The sequence below is a fragment of the Hordeum vulgare genome, chromosome 7H (assembly GCF_904849725.1).
Source record: "Hordeum vulgare subsp. vulgare chromosome 7H, MorexV3_pseudomolecules_assembly, whole genome shotgun sequence".
NCBI lineage: Eukaryota > Viridiplantae > Streptophyta > Magnoliopsida > Poales > Poaceae > Hordeum > Hordeum vulgare.
The window spans coordinates 614501332-614523884 of record NC_058524.1 but is presented as its reverse complement, the minus strand read 5'-3'; the positions used below and the strand labels follow the sequence as shown (position 1 = coordinate 614523884).

The 22553-nt window shown below is 44.7% G+C and overlaps 1 protein-coding gene across 2 annotated transcripts; it reads right to left on the bottom strand.

The window, feature by feature from the left end:
* Positions 1-128: 128 nt before the first annotated feature.
* Positions 129-20715, bottom strand: LOC123413427 (transcription initiation factor TFIID subunit 1-like). 2 transcript variants are annotated; one of them, XM_045106360.1, is made up of 21 exons: positions 20485-20715; positions 20259-20371; positions 19469-19531; positions 19339-19381; positions 18960-19199; positions 18425-18534; positions 17805-17973; positions 16349-17372; positions 15154-15356; positions 14814-15051; positions 14239-14575; positions 13774-13980; positions 13564-13656; positions 12586-12792; positions 7849-8052; positions 6979-7462; positions 6777-6898; positions 6551-6670; positions 2479-2532; positions 1450-2400; positions 129-908 (listed from the first exon to the last, which is right to left on the bottom strand). In XM_045106360.1, exons 1-21 carry the CDS (start codon positions 20534-20536, stop codon positions 555-557), a joined length of 5388 nt encoding a protein of 1795 aa, XP_044962295.1. In that variant the 5' UTR covers positions 20537-20715; the 3' UTR covers positions 129-554. The 2 variants fall into 2 exon arrangements, with proteins under 2 accessions (XP_044962295.1, XP_044962296.1); XM_045106361.1 differs by having other exon boundaries at positions 2479-2526.
* Positions 20716-22553: the final 1838 nt, after the last annotated feature.

The window sequence follows — 22553 nt, the reverse complement described above, 5'->3', positions numbered from 1 at the left end:
AGCATCTCAAATAATGTTGGGAGTACACAAGCAGGTAAGCAACTTGTAATACCTGAAGATAAACAATATTAAAGTAGCTGTTTGCCTTCACTAACAGCTACTGATTCAAACCTCAGTCAACATATGTATTTTGGGTTTGGATAAAGTTAATACTAGTTCAACAACCTTTATACGAATAAAATTGGCAACAGAGGACCCCCAAAGAATAGTTGCTTTGTTGCATCTATATCCATATGGACCAATATCATCCGCACAGGATGCACAACTACAACAGCTGAATATTGACAAAGTTATACAGCTACTTTTTTTACAACAATAGGCCGAATAGTTACAGCGGGCCCTCGATGACTAACCTACAGCTAGTGTACACTCCGACTCCCGATGCCTGGTAGCAACAACCAGGCAAAACAGCTGGGACTGGGATCACATGTGCCTCCATGCGATCGCCGGAACCTAAACCACATGTACAGGTGCGCTTTCCCCAACCTCGCTACCGATCAGCAGGTACAGCAATCTATGTTAGGACACGGCGTCGCCATATCTTTGTTATTGTGCTAGCTCTCCATTGCGCTCTCGGCGTCGTCAAGCACGTCTGCGCTTTCATCAAGAAGGTGGTCGCACAGCTCCAGGAGCTCGTCGGCCAGTGGAGGGATGTGAGGATGCCGCGTCTCGTTGTACATGTGCGCATTGTCTGCTATCTGCGCCACGTCATTCCTGAATTCGTACCTGTTTTTGTACTCCATCTTCCTCGCCTTGTCCCTGATGGTACCCAGATCCATTGGGCGCTGGATTACATCGTAGTAATCGGGAGCGACTTTCTTTGTCACTGGTTTAAGAAACAGCAATGATATAGCAGTTTGGTTCCGCAAGTGGTCAACTATCTTCTCCAATATGTTGGAGAGCTCAACCTGCATCAGGATGCAAACAAGTTCAGTACACCTTTCAAAAAAAAGTTCAGTTAAAATTTCTAGTCTAGCAAAGAAACAAACATCAATCGACTCTGTTTTGTCTTTCAAAAAAATTGTGGCATCCCTATCTTGTGTGTAGAGACTGCTACTAGGAACTGGTTGAATAACAAAATGGTGTACGATGATGTTCAACACAATGATTAAAATGGGAAATTTGAGAATGGAAAATAAAATAGACAGGGCACATGATCCAAGGATTTTCTATACTGCTGTGGTTTCATCTCTTCACAGATAAACATGTTATTGAGCTGAGGTCATACATTTGAGTGTGACTGTTTCGATGAGAAAAAGATATGGATAATTGCCAGAAGAAGAAAACAAAAGGACTTTCATATAATTATTGGTAGGCCCTTAAATTTCTGCAATTCATTGAAGTGTGCCTACAAGTAACTCTTCTTGTAAAGCAGAATCAGTAAAATGGTCGTAGAGAAACATTATTAAAACAATGGACATTCCACCAAACATGAGTGAAAACAAGTACCTCTCCTCCTCTGCGCCGCTTGGCTGATGGAGCATATTCTGTCATATCAGCTGGAGTACGTCTCTTTGATGCTCGATCTCTTTCAGGTACCTTTCTGTCATTTCTGTATGGCCTGTGATCAAGAATGTCAGCATCTCGAAATTCATGTTTTTTCTTTTTCTTGCTTTTTTTCTTTGCCTTCTGGAGCTCTTCCTCCCTGCTATAAATCCTAGCTTCAATTAGCCTCTGTTCCTGTCTCTCTCGCATCTCTTTAAAAGCTCTCCAGGATTCATCACCTCCCGTTACTTCTTTGCTTTTCCTGTTACCATCCCGGCCTAACCTATCATGTGAAGAATTCATCTGGCTGGGCTCTCCAGCATACCAACCATCATCATCTCTGCTGTTCTTCTCAAAACTTGACAATTCAGCAATTTTCCTTATTTTTCTAGGCTCCTGACCAGTGTGACCACTCCTAACTTCAATAGCTCTTAGCTGGTCTACATGTCCTTTAGGCTGCTTTATAATGACCTTCTTGCGAGGTACATCCTTCTCTACTTCAGCAGGAGGCCGTATCACAACTGATGGCTTAGGAGTATCAGGAGGATAATCTTCAGTCTTAGGCTTACTGTATATCTTAATCTTGCTAACCTTTCCAGTAGATCTCAAATCTGTAGCATCCATTGTAAGTTTATCAGAAACCAAAGAACCTGCCACTGACATATTCCTTTCCAAGGACTTCTCAGGTGCCCCACATCTGAATTTTACTGGTTTGATCTTTTCAATGCTTTCTTGCCCTTCAGTTTCAGGGACATCAGAAGAAACCTTGGCTACCAACCTCCTGCCCTGTGTCTTTGTTTGAACATGACTTGCTACATCAAGAGGATTAGATCTGTAGGAAATCGCATCCATTTCCGAGGTTTCTGGATCCTCCCCATACTTGGGGCACAGTTTGTTGGTCCGCATGTGTCCAAGCTATAATAGCAATGTGACACACAAAGTCAGGAGGAAATTCAGAACATGTGAGTAACTGAATGTACTATGATGCCTTACCTGTCCACAAGCTCCACATACAAGACTGTCCCCCCTTGCTCCCTGCCTCTTCTCCTTAAAATAAGAGAAGACAAGCCACATAAGAATAACGAAGAGGAGATATGATCATTGCTATAAATGCAACTCTTAGTTCAAGTCAATAAGTTGAAACCATGAACCATATGTTCCTCGATACAAGAATTCAATTTGGTTAGTCTAAGTAGTAGGAGTAAGTTGCAACATTCACACTAACTTAGAGCTATCTGGAAGCCAAAAAAGAAAACCCTACAACAGTATTACCGTCACTGAATCGTCACGAGAATACAAACATGGCACCTCACTAACTTATCAGCTAGTCATTGTGCAGTCTAGTAAACAGGACATCATCAGTATAAACTTACTGCACTTCTAGATGTCACTGCCTAGCAAAATGAACTGATCCAGACCCATTAATATTTACTTAGTGTGTGGATGAATTTACAGTACCTAAATGGACAGCTCTGAAAAATTGGCCAGATTAATAAAGGTAAGCCAGATTTCAAACATGGGTTTGTATCCATTGTGAAGTTTGCTTATTATGATGTAAAGGCATCAAAAGTACCTCTAACTTATAATAATCGACTAAAATAAGAAGACAAGCTTACCAAAATATCTAACTTTTCAACAATTTGTGACATTTCCTTTCAAATTTTGTTATATATTTTGTGAGAAAATTGCAGAAGCCACCAACTATTTGGGGCTGGTTTTGCACAGAACATAAGAATAATTGCAGAAACCTACTCTACAGGTTTGTTGCACAAGACACCACCTATCGGTGTAAGTTTGGCTTGGGTGACAAGATTCCTGGTCGGTGGGTCCTGCTTGTAAGTATGCATGTGGCAAATGAAAAAGCCACATCAGCTGGTCATTTTTTTAATGAGCCAACTAAATCTGCCAATATCTCTCAAAACTGTGGTCCAAATGAGCTGAAATTTTTCTAGATCAGTACTGGGTACATGTATGATTTACTGGATTTTTTCCTTTCTTTTAATCTTGATTTTGAACCACAAAAGCGAATGAGCCAACTAATACTGCCAATATCCCCCAAACCTGTGGTCCAAATGAGCTAAAAAAGTTCCAGGTCAGCACTGAGTACATGTATGACTAACTGGATTTTTTGTATCTTATTTAAATTTGAATTTTGAACCAAAAACTTGAACGAGCCTGTTAGGAATAAGCAACTTGTATTCCCATGAGGCCATAGGCCGATATATATACATGTACAGGTTATGGACTATATGCAGGAAAACCCCTTATATATTGGGATAAATACAAAAGGGTACATGAGTTGTATTATAACTCTAACACCCCCCCTCAAACTCATGGTGGATGAACAACACTGAGTTTGGAGAGATAAAAACCATGTTGTGCTCTAGTCTGAGCCTTCGTCAGGAAATCCGTCAACTGTAACTCGGAAGGCACATACTGAAGAGCAACAACCTGATCCTGCACAGCAGCGCGCACATAGAAAGCATCAACACCAATATGCTTGGTGAGCTCATGCTCCACAGGATCGCGCGCAATGCTAATAGCTCCTGTACTATCAGATAAGAGCAGAGTCGGTGTAGTGACAGAAACACCAAAATCCTGAAGTAACCACCGTAACCAAGTCACCTCTGCCGTCAAAAGAGCCATCGCTCGCAACTCAGCTTCTCCACCTCCAGTCGATTTGTCGCCACCATCTTCCACGGTCTCCTCGTCTAGCATGTCACCGGATTCTACACCTTCATCTCCGGTGACTTCTTCGTCGCCACTCTCCGATTCTACTTTAGCGATTCCTCCTTCCATTGTTCCATCTTTTCCTCAGTGTTACACTCGTCGTTCACGTTCTGTGGATGCCTCTCTGGATGTGCCGTCATCCTCGTCTCAGCCTACTTATGGCTTGCGTTCTCGTTCTCGTCCGCATGGAAAAACCAGCACCACGTAAGCAAGTCTCCTTAGCGAGTCTCCATGAGAGAAATACGGCCACGAGCAAACAACTGAGCACGCCGGGGCTCAAACTCCTTACGGAGCCGAGACAGGAACTCGTAGACGCGATGAAACTCCAAGTCGGCCTGTACAGCCTGGCAACAGGGGCAAGTACGACAACCAGCACTGCGGAGAGAATCAAGCTGGCGCCAGATAGCAGAACTCTGTGCATAGAAGTCATCAACAGTAGAGTCACCCTGATGAAGAGCATGCTCCTGACGGACCACAGAGAGGTATAAGGCATCACCAGAGGGCTCATAGCGCTGACGAAGGCGGGTCCACATCCCAAATACAGTAGGAAGGCCCAGAAACTCAGAAGCAAACTGAGGCAGAACACTAGCAGTGAGAACAGCGGCAGCACGAACATCATCATCAAGCCACTGGGTGTAAACGGACAGAGCATCACGATACATCTGAAGAGCCTCCTCATAAGCCAAGACCTTCTCATCATAAGCACTCACAGCGGCCTCATCAGCAAGCTGAGTCGCATCCTTTGCGGCCTGAGAAGCATCCGCAAGAAGAGCCGGTGGGATCGGCGGGGTGGGAGCCACGGGAGGAACCGGACATGGCGGACAACAGACCTCGCCGGAAAAAAAACCCCATAGGCGGATGCCACGCATGTGAATGCGCATGAAGCCAATGAACTCGGTGTAGTTAGTGCCATCAAAGATCACTGGACAACGAGGAACAACAACGTAGCCGGATGCAGCAGACATTTATTATTATTATTATTATTATTATTATTATTATTATTATTTTGAGATCACGTCGAGGCAGGAGAATCCGGCGAAATCTGACGAATTCAGCAACGGGGGGGGGGGGGGGGGCGACGAGATCGGGAGCTGGTGGTGACGAGAGCTAGCAGGCAGTAGCTTTATAGATCACGTCCAGGTGTTGTGAGCCGCTGGTGGTGACGGGAGCTAGCAGGCAGTAGCTTTATAGATCTCGTCCAGGTGCTGTGGTTCGATTCCGGATCGGGATTGGATCCAGCAGCGCCTGGACAGCCTGGTGCGATTCTGGATCAGGAACGAAATCAGCAGAACGGTTGACCGAACTGGATCAGGATCGGGAGCCTTGTGGTTGACGTCGCGGGACAGGGAGCGGCGGAACTGGATCAGGATCGGTAGCCTGGTGGTTGACGTCGCGGGACAGGGAGCGGCGGCATCCAAATGAGGTCGAGGCAGGTGGAGTCGGCCTGCGGCGACCGGCGACCGAAACCGAGCGGGAGCTGGGCGCCGGGACAGGAACCGGCGGCGTCCAGATGAGATCGAGGCAGGCGGCGAAGGCGGCGACTGCAGGGAGACGAGATTGGATCGAAGCACGAATTGCGCGTGCGAAAAAGACCTAATGCTCTAATACCATGTTAGGAATAAGCAACTTGTATTCCCATGAGGCCATAGGCCGATATATATACATGTACAGGTTATGGACTATATGCAGGAAAACCCCTTATATATTGGGATAAATACAAAAGGGTACATGAGTTGTATTATAACTCTAACAGAGCCAACAAATACCGACAATTTCAACCAAACCACTGTGCACTTACAAGTGGTACCCACTCGTCAGGAATCATGTCAACTGAGCCAAACGATGGATTAGAGCTAGTTGCAATAGATTACACAAATAGGTGGTGTTTTATGCAACAAACCTGTAGAGTAGGTGTTCTGTGCAAAATCGACCCCAACAGTTGCAATATGCTCTATATTTTGTTCAGGAATAAGCCCAATTTATAAACCAACACTCTGGCAAAAAAGACATGCTGCCCTTTCACAGTATACTTGTCAGTCTAGACATGTTGCTAGAGTGACAATATCGCTGACCCAGTATCTCTGGACCATATTAGAACCACTACAACAACATATGGTGTCTGTGCAAGTTCCTTGGTGTGCCAGATTATGCATAGTATCAGTAATCAAATATGAAAAGAGGCAAAAAAAAAAACTAATACCATAAAACACAAAAGAATGTACATTTAAATACAACTTGCCGCAAAATCTCAGTAGGAACTACACATGTGAAAGTCAATGCTCTCCAGCTGGGATATAATACTAGTACATAAATAACAACCATGCTCTAAACTTACCTTTAAACCATCCTTTCCTGGAACATTTTTCTTTTTAACCAGAATGATATCATTTGCATCAGCCATCAGCTTGGTTTTCAGTTTGGAAGGTAAGCCGCCTTCAGTAAAAGAACTGTCAACCTGCACGCGGTCATAGTCTATTAGAGCTCGTTTCTGCTAGTATGGCAACAAAAATTAATCAGCAACAACCAGACTAGATTTTAAACTTCAGATGAGCTTTTGATACCTCTTTCGCTCCTCTTGGCGTGCTCTCCTTTGGAGTCAATGCCTTAAACTGCTTAGTTTTATTGGCACCCTGATTTGTTGTATCCACAGATTGTTTCTTCCTCTTCATGTCATTACCACTCTCTGCAACATAATAGTCCATTAATCAAAATTACTAAACTAGGTATGTGGAAAGCAAAATTATAGAAGTAGCAATCAACAACCTTCAAGCAATTTTTTTACTAGAGCTGCTTCTGCTTGATCATCTTGAATTTCCTCGTTAAACTGAGCATGGGTAGGGCACCTTCTCATTTTGAGCCCTCTCATTCCGTCTGCTTTATCGCTTCTCAGGTCTGCAGTACCAACATCTTCATCGTCAAATTCTTCAGCATCCAACAAGTTCTCGAGATCCCCGGCAAACGAGTCCAAATCGCTATGGGCTTCCGTATCACTGCCATTGTCATCACCGTCTATAGCAGAAAGTGACTGAATTTGTCTGTCCCAAATTTCCTGACATTTCTCTTTAGTTTGCTGTTGAAGCTGCATGAAAGACATCCTTTGTCCACGTGCAAACTTGCTAACTGGAATTTCATCAATCGTAATTCCTGACGCTGCTTGCTCACTTGAAAGCTTCCTCACCATAGCAATACGATGCCACCTTGTTAATTTATCAATTTGCTCGTCTGGAACTCCGAATTTGAGAAGCAACTATTTACAACAATATCAATGGCAAGTATTAGTGATCACAGTGTAAAAAAAAAGGCATGGCACATACATAAAAATAGGTCAGATTTTCATCTATGTTCAATCACATGAGAGAAGTACGTCTCACTTCTTGTCTGTCATAGCCAATGACATTTTGGGCCAACTATATTTCTTATGTTAATGTATGGAGGTAATTATTCCTTTTTCTGCAGGGATCGACATGTAACTTTCTTCATAAACCAGTCAATAAAATAACCCTTTGAAAGGTTACCAATGCACATTTATGTTCACACTTATTCATGTTCCACGATCCCAAGTCATGTCAACGTCTGGACCCCCTGGCAATGTTAATGTGTATAGTGCTGCTAAATCATTGGGTTTGATGGTACCTCTCGGGCGGCATCCATGCTTAACCTGCGGAGGTCGGCATCTGTTCCAGTAACAGTGGTACCTTTGGCTGCAGCTGACTTCTTCTTATGAGATGAATTGGAGACAGGTGCTTTTGGAGTTACTCGCACATAGCTAAATCCTAGTCCACGGCCAGATGGATCACCAACACCAGTAATTTCCAGTCTTTCAATATTCTCTCTGTCCTACATACACCCAAGAAAATTAGATTAGAACAGTTGAGCCGAATTCACACAGCAATAGACAAGGAACATTAATAATGTACTATACTTTCATTCATTAAAAGGAGCATACAAACTTGCACTTAAAACATGCATACATGAACCATCTAACTAGAGCTGCCACTGATACAGGCAAGAAATACAATACTCATCTGTAGCACCCAGATAAAAAAAAAAACTCTCGAACACCCGTCTGTCAGGATAGAGTTTGTCATGGTGTTGCTGTGGTGTATACCGCTCGAGCTCACAGGGGAGAAGTCTGATCCCTCCATCCCACTCTCCCATTTCCTCATATCCCTTTCTATATTCCCTCACCATCTCTTTTCACCTCTACCCTGTACCAACTAGGTATGACAGTACCCGCTCAGCATAACAGCTTTAGTGGGCAAATCTGGATAACATGCGGCAGTGGAAGATCAAAATCTCCGATACTGGCCACTAATTTGATGAATCTTACACCATCAAAATCAAGTAATGTGAAATGGCTGGCTCAGCGCATACACAAATTTAGTGCATCTCTACACATACATAGCAAATACATCCCACAGCCTCCTCTATCAAGTTCTGGAGATCTGCTAGTGCTTGACTTTAAAGTGCGGTGCCCGCTCCCGCTCCTAGCCTGACCTAGCTCCCGCCGCCATAAAACTCCTCGTCGCCCCCCCCCCCCCCTCCCCATGTCGACCTCTGGCGTGAACTCCGGCAGGCAAAGTTGGCTGGAGACAAACAACGACAGCTCCAGCACGCGCTCATATCACGACGTGGTGAGCAGCTCCCATGCCTCCTCCCCCGAGCATAGCACCGCCCTCCCCCATCACACGGGGCACCGCCTCCGCCCGCGCTCCGAGATCCACCGCATCGGCGAGGCCGCGAAGATCGGCACGGCCACCCCTCAATCGCCCCGTCGACCTCGTTCCCCGGAAGCGACTGCTGGTCTGTGCTTCCGTTGCCTCGACCCTGGCCACCCTCTGCGGGAGTGCACCAACCAAATCCATTGTCATTAGTGCCTCCTCTCCGGCCATGAGGCCAAGGGCTGCAAAGAGCATCGCGCCAGCTGCATCCGTTCCTGCGCCGGCCCGGCCTCCCCCTTAGGCAATGCCTTGCGCAGGTCGATAAGCCTAGGCGGGCGCCCCGCTGTGCCCTCCCCCCCACCCCGCTCTCCCGTTGCCGCCTACTCCCCACGCGGCCACGCCCGCTCCGGAGCTCGTCATTATCGCGGGCTCCATCGATGGAGGAATCCGAGGAGGTGCTCACTCACACCTTGGTGGCCACCATCACAAGCACCATGCCTACCGTGTCCGCCGGTGAAGTGGAAGCTCTTCTTCATGAGTACCTCGAGCTCCGGCCCGACGATTTCTCGGTCCACCTTCACCACCACGAGGACTTCTTGCTCATCTTCGGCTCGCGCCAGCTCATGGAGGGCGTCTCCAGTGACCATTTCATCAAAGGTGTGAACTTCACCTTCCCACTGCGGCCATGGTGCAAGCTCGCCCACGCCAGCTTCGGCGGGTTGGACTACCACGTCAAGCTCGAGCTTCTGGCATCCCTGCCCAAGCCTGTCATCTCTCCACAGGGGAGCACCTCCTCGGCCGCAGTTGTTGGATCGCACTCAAGGTCGAACTTGGCAACGTTTCGCTTGGACGCTCGCATCGACGACCCTGCCACCGCGCCATCCTGGAAATCCTCGAGACCTCGCCGTCGCGACACCCTTCGCAGCCGCCGATCTTCTCCAACCTTTCCAACACCATTTCCACCAGGCTCGTGTATGCCGAGGCCGAGCTAGCTGCACCACCCCCTGGCCATGCTAGCGGTGACCCTGAGCAAGATGGGCGCAATGTCCATGCCAACGACGGCAACGCCAGGCGCCACCCCGGCCGCCGTCGTGGCCACAAGCATCGCCGCCCTAACAACGCCCTTGACAGACATGCGGATAGCATGGCCGTTGATGCCTTCGCGTAGCCCTCTGGTTGTGTTCACCGTGCTGACAACATCGCCATCGACAGCGCTTGGAGCTCCGCTACCGACAGCCAACAGGCCCCACCCCACCCCGTTTTTCATGGGCAGGACAATGACATTGTGGCCTGGTTAGGGCGGGTGCCGCCTCCCTAGTTGCTTTGCCAAAAGGGGCAAGAGCCGACGTCAAAAGAAGATTCTGCATGGCGCCTCTGGGCCCACCACTCCTACCGCTGCCGTGGTCAGGCCCTTGCATGCCCCTGGACTGGTCGTCCACCCACTTGCAACAACTGGCGCTAGCCCTCTAGCTGATGCCCTGATCGTCCTAGCTTGGACCCATCTATGGCACCCTGCCCGTTGTCGCCTTCTATGCACAAGACGAGTCAAGCTGAATTGGCCACGGCAACCAACTTCCCATGCGCTGCCTCCTCGAGAGCTGTGCACCCTCCCCACCCTCTCACGTGTTGAGTAGCGCTAATCCCGAGCCTAGCTCTCTAGCCATGCCCTATCGGGACCAAGATGCTGGAGGGGGACAAAGCAGCTTTGCAGCCAGCCAAAGAACCTGTGATGCCAGCCAAGTGCCTGATTCGCAGCCATCTCTTGTGTTTGGCGCGCCCGAGGAGGATTGCCGCTCTGGACTAACTATTGTGATGGACCCCTCGACAATGCGGACCCGGCGATCGTCAACAGTGTCAATGTGCTTGGAGTTCAAACTCCACCCACCCCTGCTGCCGCTTCTCTCACCAATTCCACCCCAAGCCCACACCTCCAATTCGGCCCACGACACAGCCCCTGCAGCCTGCAGAACCACGTCAGGGCCCGTGCGCCAGCATGCCGTCCCCTATCACGTCGACTGCTTTTCGGCTCACGAGCCGTTTCGCCACACCACCTGCGGTCCTTCGTCGAACCAGCTCATGCAACCCACGGCCTCCAACTTGAACACTTGGCGAGTTTCTGACAGCAGCCACTCGCAAACCCAAACCCCGTCAAGCGAGCGCACCGCCCAGGCATTAACTTCTCGTCGTGCCACGACCATTTGGCGAGAACCAAGGCCACCAACGCCTCAACACCCCCTTTGCCGAGTGACGCGTCCAGGTGCAAATCCTACGCACGTTGGGCATCGCCGGACTTGATCAGACAACCACCGCAGCGGAGATGCACGCCTACGATGGACTATTCACCGCACCCCTTTCCCGCAACATGCTGGCCGCCCTCATCGACCGAGAACTGTCGGCTGATCCTAGCCCAACTCCATGCATGCCCGCGCCAGCCATGGCCCTCACACCCTCGCCAGCACTGCCTCGACAACGACATTGGGCGGCGCCAGTAGGGGTAACACATAGATCCCAGAAACGTGGTTGGCCTTGTGGAGCACGATGAGTCAGACGGTGTCGGCCCAGCTGGCCAAAGGTACACACCAGGCATCGCAGTCGGGTTTGATCGCCTTGGACATGCACGGTGATCTTGGTGATCTTCATGACGAGAAGTGCATAGTTACAAAGAAAATGAAGATGTTGTAACAGTATCACTGTGTGATGCTTTCTTGCTTTACTGCATGTGTCCTCAGACCTCAATCCCTCGTCGTTCGCAACCCATATCCATGGACAAGCTAGCTAGCGGCACAACTCGTTGCCTGTCAATCGCCGGAAGTGGCAGCAACCAGACATGACTCCTCATCAACACGCGCGCTGCACCTTCCTAGTATTAATCTCTTGCCATGGCCTCAAAATGTAGGACCTTGGGCTCCCGCGGTTGCCCCTGGCCGACAGCCATACCATCTTCTGAGAAGGAAAGGTAGACGGGAGAGATAGGAGAGAGAATATATAGGAAGAATATGACATCTGGGCCTTCCATACATATTCTCTAGCCGACGTGGCACCATCTAGGTCAAAATCCCAGAGTCAAAACCAATCAAGGTAGTGGGAGGGTTGTCTTTTAAACGGTTTGGAGAGTTGAGGGATGTAACTCAAATCAAACTAGAGTTCAAGGCTATAATCTGAACTCTTACACAAGTTTAGGGGGCGAGGGGTAAAGTGGACTTCTCTCTTCTCAGTAACTCCATGAAGTTTTAGAAAATTTGAAAATAAATCATGGATGTAGACAGACCATATATAACATGTTAGATGATTCCAAACCCAACACAGGAAACAAAATTGGGTGTGCTCTCACTGTCAACACTGGATTCGCCATTTTTGTTTCCCATGCTACATTGAGTTCGGATTTTTTTTATAAACTTTCAGATAGGTCAGCCAGGGTCAGGTGCACCTACACTGGATACACTCATGTACATGGTCACTTACTAGCCTGTCATTTCCACCTTGGAATAGTATTTCATGTTGCTACATGGTAAAGCAGTGTCCATATTCTCTCAATATATATTCAGCGACAAATGATAGATGAAGGTTATCCATGGTCTCTAGAACACATCAAAGATTACTATGTCCTTTGCACCAACCGTGGTTTTAGTTCCACAAGCTATCATTTAATAGGCAAATAAGTTGTTCTGGTTAAATGAGTGCATCAATGAAAATATATATAGTGAAGTACCTGGTTGGTACAAGCAACAAAATTGCTGGTAAGGTTCCAGCTAGTGATTTGCAACTCCCTCTCAATATGTGCTGCACCAGCGAGCGCAATTGCCTCATCGGGAAGCTGATTCATTGCAGAAGCAAGTCCCACAGGCTGAGTAAGCTTCTCAATTCCTAAGCGATTGAGACGATGAAGACCAGCTTGCATACTCTCATGACAGCAGACCTGGAGAATTGGAAATTTCAGACTTTCAGTTACCATAAACTCAATAGCAAGACATGGCCAGTTTCGTGATGATCTTTATTTACTTGAGATGTGCGAAAAATTGATTATCAACCTAGCCGCTAATCTTGAGCAAGTCATGGCCATCCATTCCTTCTTAAGCACTCCCTAGAAGGAAGTGTCTTCTGCTTCATCTACCAGTCTCTCTACAAAACCTATAATACAGCTTACTAGTTTCCTTGAAAAATGCAATTTACTACACCATTTACTGATATTACTCTGAAATTAGTAAGAGTGCTGAAACTGACAGTCATCTCTTATACTAGAATTAAAAATATAAGGCCTGCTTTTCAGTTTGTCTTGTTTCGAAACCAAGAGTTGTACTTTTCCACTTCAACCACTTGTATTGATGTTAAGAGGGAGAGTTTTAAGCAATTCATTATTCCTATAAACAGAAATAATCTGTACTCCCTCCGTAAACTACTATAAGAGCGTTTAGATCACTATTTTAGTTACCTAAACACTCTTATATTAGTTTACAGAGGGAGTACAATTTTTCTACTGTTTGTCCTTGATTTATACTTTAATTCATGCATGAGGGTTTGGGGCTTTGGAACGGAGGAACTGAGTGACCAATCAACCTGGTTATCCTCATATATCATGTGTGTTATGACTGACCAGCATACACATTTCTTTAAGAGAGGAGACTTTGCAAATCTTCATCAACAAGTAGTTTTTTATCACAAATGACAAAGGTAATTTTGAGAAACTCACACTTTCTGGTGACACCAATCTTCTAAGTTCCTCCTCTGACGGAATCCGAAAGTCAGGTCTCTGTGTCCAGTAATAATGTCCGTTGGGTCCTTTCTGTTTAAAAGAATGCATGAGAGCGTTAATTACGGTAAAACAGAAGTCCATGGCTGGAAAATCAAATGAGATTACAGTACAACTATAGAACTAATAATAACATGGTGATATATCTACCTTCAAGTCCGCACAATGCTTCAATCGTTTTCTCACTATAGCTTCGGTCAGAGGATGCTGAATAGGTACTTCATCAGCTCGAATCTGGGAAAGAACGCCAGGCCTCTCCCTAAGACGGAATTCACGATATACGTATACGAGCATTCGATTCAAAAGATGATTCTGCAGATTTTTCGTTCCTGGTGAAAATACTTCCATGTGTGGTTCCTGCCAGGAGAGCACAAATCTATCATTTATTGATGAATACCACATCATGTATTTTTATGCAGTATAAAATATAGCAACGCTTATTTGAAGATTTTCCAGCATTACACACTTGCAGCACAATAAATAATTAAATAACCCCAGCAAACTAATCCAAAACTAGTTCCCTTCCAAGTGAAAATTCCAAAAAGAAAAAGAAAAAGAGTGACAATATTATGAACATCCTGCAGATATAGAATAGAGTATTTTACAAGAGCTTACTTGTTGGCCAACAGCATATAGCTTGTCAATGCGGCGTAGAGAAAGCATCCCTTTCGGCGAACGAACTAAAAGATAATCAGTCGATGCCAACTTATGAGGAAATGCAGGTGCTCTGTACATGTTTGTCTCAAGACATGATTGCTGGGACCCAGAACGTACATCTCCCAGGAAAGGAGATTTATCAGCAGGCTCAATAGCAAGCACTGTACCCAGTCCGTCATTGTTGCTTCGCAGGGATATAGCTGTCTGATCAGTGGGTGAAGTTTTCTGGTAGTACGTACAAAGTCGAGCACCCATTCCTGCATTTGCAAGCAGTAAAGGTCTCTCCTCGCAATATCTGCATCGAAAGCAATAAATAACACATGGCAGCACATTAACTAATGATCAAAACAACAAGTACAGCATATGGCCATTCAGATGATCAATGGCAATTTTTGCACATAGTACCATCATGTTCACCACTTGGCCAAAGTAGCAGTAAAAGTTTCAATATGACTTTCACATACAAGAATAATTTGCATAGGTAAAAATTACAACACCTGTGGTATGAAGAGAAATATTATGATTGGACTTACTCCATCAAAAATACATGTCCGTCCTTAACAGACAAGTCGGCTTTTTTCCTGAATGCCCCAGGAGGACGTAGAGCCTTGTCCTCACCAGGTAACTTCTGTGCTTTTGGCCATAGATGTACTTCAGTGCGAACAACATGCAGAATAGAGTTTGGTCGCACGTTTTGCATGGCCAAGGAGATGTCATCCTGGAGTTCTTTTCCATAACCAAACAATTTGATCTTTTCAGATGGTCTAAATTCTGCATGGAGAAAATGTTAAGGCATCATAAAATAACTATTCATGGCTTTCTAAACTAAGGAAAAAGAAACAGAACAGAGAAGGATAATTATTGAGTACTAGCCTAATTTCTTGGAAGCTTTTGATTTTACTGATACTGGAGTTTCCTCTGCATTGACGAGAAGTTTCACTCCTTTTCCTGCTAACGTCATTACTATAACAGTCATTGACCCATGACTGCAAGCAGCTCCTTGCAACTCAGCAGCAAGTTTATTTTCATGGGGGTACCACTTAGCTTTTGGTCTATGGAAATTAGCAATTTCGTTACTGCAGGAAAGTTGATAAAACTTATTAGAGATGAAGTCAGCAAAGAACAGGCAAGAATAGAGTTCTGTAGATGAGCTACACATGATAAGTTGACAGCTAAAGCCCTAGAAGTACACTTGCTAAATATAGCTAAGAACAAGAGTGTAAACATGTGAATCATAAGGAGTCAAGCCTCACAAATAGAATCCATTGTTACAGAAATATTTCCCCAAGACAGTGGTAAGATATATGTGCTATACAAATACAGACAAGAATAGAGTTCAGTAGAATAAGCCCAGTTACAGAAACCAAAAGTCCAGTGAAACAGTGGTAAAATATATAATTATATATGCATACAGATACATATGGTGCCCAAATCCATTAAAAGGGCAGCCCGGTGCACATAGCTCCCGCTTGCGCAGGGTCCAGGGAAGGGTCCGACCACTTTGGGTCCATAGTACGCAGCCTTTCCCTACATTTCTGTAAGAGGCTGTTTTCAGGACTCGAACCCGTAACCTCATGGTGACAACTCACAAGGCAACAGCTTTGCCGCTGCACTTTGGGTCTATAGTATGCAGCCTTTCCCTACATTTCTGCAAGAGGCTGTTTCCAGGACTCGAACCCTTGACCTCATGGTCACAGGGCAACAGCTTTACCGCTGCGCCAAGGCTCCCCTTCGATACAAGCAGCTCCTTGCATACATGCCCAAATCCATTGTTACAAAAATATTTTCCCAAGACAACAAAACTGCTGGTTGCTCACTCGACTATACATTATCGATGAAGAATTGGAGACAAACAGATATGCTACAAATTTCAGTTGAATTATTTGAAATGATCTGATGCCTTTTTTTTTAAAGAACATGTCAACCCATGTGCAATAATCATCAGTGATGAAATAAGCATATAAAGATTGCAAGATTCATCAGATACAAGTTCATTAATCCAAAACAAGACAAGTAATCAACTAATAATAGATGTGGAATTTTATGGCAAGGGATGAGAGACTCATACGTGCTCAGCTTTGGCTTCATGGTCTGCAACTTCTGACCAGGAACAGAATGTACCACCTTTATGCCCATTGAAGAACGCTTTTTAGTATGAGATTTAGCTTGTTGTGATATCTTCCTGTTGGAATAAAATTTGTCATTGGAAATGTTGAATTGGGCATCCAATGTAATTGCTTGGTTGTTATGCCCAGAATTTTCCACTGTTGCAATCTTTATTGGCCGACTAACAATCATCGCACGAGCATGTGAGCGGAGGTGATCCCCATTCTTCTCATCTAAAATCTCAAAAAGCATCTGGTCATCTTTCAGGTCCAAGATTAACTTGGGCTTAGGAGTATCCACACTGGGATCCCAAATTACATTGTCCAACCAAGATCCTTCCAACAGTTCCTTGTTCAGAAGAGAGAGGTTGCTTAAACACTTCATCGTATTGATTTTAACCGTTCCATTTATGTTATTTGGTTCCGCGTGGTCTAACTCATTCTTCTCCTGAGGAGTCTCCTTTAGCAATGGAGGGTAACCATTCTCAAGGGAATGATAACTAGCTGAAGCAGGCATTTCTGTACAGCCAAAAGGTTCTGTTATTACTGGAGAACCATTATTTTTATCATGTACATCACAACGCCCAGATACATAACCATAATCCTTAGCCTCATCTTCACTGTGAGCATCAGAGCTCTCTTCAGATACCGCACAGCTTTCCAAACAAGACTGACTTTCACTTGCTGGTGAATTGCCCCAAATGATACCATTTTCCCACTCTTCGTGCTCAAGTGGATAAACATCAGGACAAACTAGAACTTGTTTAGCAGTAGGGAACTCTTTGTGTACATCCTTCATTGGTTGTTCAGAAAGACACACGTCTTTAAACCCAAAAGTATCATTAGAAACTAACTCATCACTGTCACTCTCGATAAAATCTTCATTCATCTTGATATGCTTCAAAGATGAGACATCTTGAATAGTACTCCTTAGAAATACTTCCTCGTCATCTTCAACAATGTCACAGATGTTTGTGATACGGAACTCTGGAAGCAATTAATACCAGAGAAAGGCCTTTAAAACTAATTTATATTAAATTGGTCAGTTTTTGCACACATATGATTTGGGGGGGGGGGGGGGGGGTAAATGCGCAGATCTGACTTTCCAAAATCACGTGCACCGACCCATACAAGAACATGTTTTCTTCCTATTAAGTTAGTACTGGGCCTCAGGTAAAATGATCTAAGATTGGAGACCATACAAGCAGTAATGAGCATATACCCTCCACATGGTTTGTGCTAACTAAATTTGTTTATATTCAGAATAAAGAACCTAAGCAGAAACAGTAAATAATTGCACGTTACTATTACTTTCAGGTTAATATGCCTCAAATCACAACCCAGCTATATATGCCACACTGTCAAGGGGTTCATGACGATCATGTTAGATTTGTTTCTTATAGTAAGCCTGTTGAATACCTTTATTCACTGGCCGCTTATGCTGATCTGTCTTGGCCTTTCTTACAGGCTCCTGTGCACCAAAAATTTCAGAGAACTTCAAGATCACACTCCCATCCTCTATGCATAAAACAGGGAGGGTAGTCGCAGATTTAGACTCAAGTTGATCTTCCTCAGTGTCAATTTCTTCCTGATAATTGTTAGAAACGGGCAGTCCAGTGAGACAGGTACATACATCATCACAAAGGAAATGCAGATTTATGAGTAGAAATATGTTGAGGAAATTAACTACAGGGCATGAGAAAATGTATGCTTTTTTTCATGGAACTGCTGTATCACTTATATGTGGATCCAGGTCCCACTTGACATCAAGGATCCAGTTATATTTTGGTGTCTAAAAAAAGGATCCAGTGATTTTTAACGATGAAAGGGTTATATAGTTTCCCCTGGCTAATTTCCCCTCAAAATAAGCATGACCCAACCTATGAAGTAAATTTGACTCTCATCCAGATTCCTCGGCCCTAACCCAGACATACTTAATTGAAAGTGAACCAGATTCTGAATGAACAATAAATCAAACTAAAGGTGCCATGAGATTCAGAATTCATTTGAGGGGGTGAGCCAATATAAATAATGCGTACCTGACAAACTTCATATTCAACATCCATAGTTTCCCCAGATTGTGGCAACGGGCTAGATACCTTTCCGATGGCAGGATTATCATTAGAGGGTGATATTTCTGGCTGCTCGGCTGAAATGACATCCAAATTGATAAAAGCAAATGAGACTTACATCAACTAAGCAGGATGATAACCATATAAATAGAATTCAAATACAAACTATATAAAGCTGAAATACATAGAAACAAATATGCGAACATAAATTACAAGGGGTGTTGACTTCAACAGATGAAATTGGATTGTTTTGCTTCCAAACCTATTCTTCATAAACTAATCACGAAGTAATAAGAAATGCATAAAAACAAGTTGTGCGGTGTTTTCAGAAGTTCAAAATGAGCACCATTCATGAAAATAATAATGTTGATGCCTTGCTTAAATAAAAATACTGTTGATTTTCTCAGATAGTCAGATGAACCACTATGAGCAACACTCGCCAAACCAAACAAAAAAACTTAACAATAAGCACAAGCACATTATGCGTACAGATATGCCAAACCTTGTATAACATTATCACCAGGTAACTCGATATCATTGGGTGGTTCTTCATCCTCATCATAGTTCTCCTCATCAAACACTGAAACTTTACTACTGACCGAAGCAAACATTGTGTTTGAGGAGAAGTAATCTTTCTTGGATAGCAAATGGTCTTCCTCTGTAGCTGCTTCAACTTCAGGTCCATCATATTGTTCATCAATATCTTCATAATCAACAGCATCCTCTGCTTTCTCATCATAATCTACAGAACAGAAAAAAGAGCACACATCAACTATTTCATACAAATATATGATTAGATGGAAAACAAGACACCAAAGCTGTCAGAACAGAGCAGAATAATGAATAGTTCACAAATTGGACTCGATGAAGATGCCACTTACCTTGCTCGGAAGGATCAGCTGTTGCTGGAGAAGACTTAGTCAGCTATAAGCAAACAACACAGCATTAATGTGTTTGAAAACAAGAAAGGTTTCAACAAATAAATATTGTAATTATCATTGGATACCATACATCAATGTCTTTCAGGGATGCACCAAGCTTATCTGCCAGCGCAAAAAGATGTTCCTTCGCATCCTGATAACTCAAAAAATAGATGTAGTAAGAAATGAAGCACAAGCAGTGCGGCACCAGGCCCCACGCACACAAGGGCCGCTGCCTGGGGTGTGGGGGCATTTCCTTTGTAGACTTTAGCAAAGTACTGTAGCTACAGCTACTGTGTTAACATGCTGCCTGGGTTGGCTGAGTCCTGCCGCGGCTACTGAGCACACGCATCATTACAATACAATGAAACTATTTTGATGGCAATCCTCCTATCCACGTCCAAGCCGACTTGTGCTATTTTTGAAATTTCTGAACTTGATTCAATTCGAAACTCTACACAGTTGTCTAGTGGCTGTCTCCAGAAAGACGGAACTAGTATTCCTGCTCATATTTGACATCATCAATAAAAGATGCAGTATTGCCATTCACCCAATAGAACAAGGTAAAACAAGAGTCTTTGACCTTGTAAAGTCTATCCAGTCCTTCAGTGACACTAAAGCATTTCTATCCAACATAAAGTTAAGGCCTATCGTACTATCGGGAATGGATCGGCACTATTAGGGAGGGAGATACAACATAGAACGTGTGCATTCGTGTCACGACGATCATATCGCACACTGGGTGCACGGCTAAAACTTGCATAGGTGTGTATCGTCTGCTGGATGCAGCCAGACGGAAACAGAAAAACACAAAGAACAAAAGCAGGAGATTCCCCGGCTCGGAAGAAGATAGAATCATGGATAGGGAACACGGTATTCACCTCGTCGAGATAGTCGGCGTCCAGGTCACCGGCGTCGTCGACGTTGCCGAACATGAACCCCAGGAAGTGATTCTCTCCACCAGGCTCCTCGTAGTCCTCATCGTCGTCGTCATCTGGAAAGATGGCAGTTTGAGCAAGAGATGAGGCGAATAAAACCAGCTGGATGCCACCCGATCGATCAATCAATCGATCGATCAACCCTGGAATGGGAGGGCGACGGGCTCACCTGCGGCGCTGGTGGTCGCGACGTCCTCGTCGCGGCGCTCGCCGTCGCTCATGGCCGACGGCACCAGCCGCGTGCGGGCGGGCGGTAACCCTAGGCACGCACCGCCAGCTGCACCTACCCCGCGGATCTGGGATCCCGGGGGCAGCGACGTGGGGAGGGGATACCGACGCTCTGCACTCGGCGGCGGCTGGATTTGGGAAGTGCCGCGGCGGCGAGGAGGGGCGGCGGCGGCGGCGAGGTGGGGCGGCAGGAGGGGTCGGGAGAGGGAGAGAAGGGGATGGGGGCAAGTGAGGGCCGCAGTGCGGGGGCGGCGCGGGTGGGGGTGCGGGAGCAAGCGGGCCGGGCTGGCACGAGGCTAGGCCCGTAAAGGTGGCCCCATCCGATTAAGTGAGCCCATTAAGCAGGCCTGTGCTATGTATAGGCAAGGAGCAGTACTCCCAAGTAGTGCACTCCGCCACTCCCGTGCCGTCACTTAACGCGTTTTCATACGCCGCCACGTATCATGTTCTAAACGTTTTTTAAAATTTTGTTTTTTCTTATTTTTTCATATGCGTTTTTGCTTTTTAAATTAGTTTCTTTTTATTATTTTTGGTGTTTAGGCTTTTCATTGGTATTTCTTAGTTTTTGACGGAAAACTCGAAAAAAACGCAAAAAACGTGTTTTTTTCAAGGGGAACGTTTTTTCTTTCAGGAGAGGTTTGATTTTGCCTCCGCGAGAGGCATGGCGAAAACGGAAAAATATGTTTTCTTTTTTTTTGCGAGAGACACGGTTTTGACTTCGTGAGAGGCACGGTCGTGCTTCTATTTTTTTTTTGTTTCCGAAGAGGTATAGCTTTGCTTCCGTGAGAGGCATGATTTTGCCTTTGTGAGAGGCATGCCTGTGCCAAAAAAAACATGTTTTTTTGTGAGATGCACGATTTTGCTTCCGTGAGAGACACTGTTTTGCCTTTGTAAGACGTATGGCCGTACCTCTCGGAAAGGGGGGGGAATAAAAAAATGCATTTTCTGTTTTTCTTCCATCACGGGAGGCACAGTTTTTTTATATGGTTTTTTCGTGAAGAAAAAGTTTGGCAAAATCTATCAACATGAGATTTAGTTTTGAAGATCTTGACGCGAGAAATCCAACGGTAAAAACAGTTCAAGATTTTGAGGTACGTTTTAGGAGATAAAACGTTTTGAAAAAATGAATCTATGAAAAAAATGTAAACTCTAAGGTTGCAACAAGTGACACACATGCAGTGCGCCACTTGTCGCGATCTGAGGGTGGAAGTGATCTTTGAAAGTAGTACTCGCTAATTAGTGATTTCGGTTGTACTAGTCTCTACGTCTCCAAAAAATAACAAAATCGATGCTTTAAAGTGCAGATGTTATTTTTTAAATAAATTTGGAATTTATAACATGTTATGTTTTGCAGTCTTACACGAATGTTATTTTGTGATAAAAAAGTTCTAGCAATGAAAACATCGTTTGATACAAAAAAATTAGATTTTGTGCTATTTTTATTTTACCGTTCATCCGAGCTCATGTACTCACATTAGCTCAGGATAAGGACAACATTTTTGGTTTTATGTTTTCTTGTATAAGCAGTATATGGAGATATTTTTTGCATAGATTGTCCCTCTCTAGGCCCATTCATCCTCATGCACATGTGCCACCCACCAACAACCAACAATGGTGACATCACTAAATCATGAATCACATACATGTGAATTGGATCCTAAAAAAACTTATATGCGGATTTTATATCATGCAAAAAGTCTATTTGTTCCAAGCTTCTAAACTGCAATATTATTTTAACTTTACAAATATATTTCACAAGTTTATGTTTTTGTGCCAATTGTATAACTATATCATCATTATAACTTTAAAAATAATTTATGTCAACCACACGTGAGAGTTGACCGGACCCTCCTGTCGTGTCTTCGTCCACCTGGGCTGATTCGATCACTACAATCGCTTGCTACGACTATAGCGATGCCCACGCCTCTCACGGCTATGAAGGCGAGCCGCCTGGACCCACTTCTCGGTGTCTTTGTCCGTGCTTATCTGGGATCAACTTTTTAGTGGTGA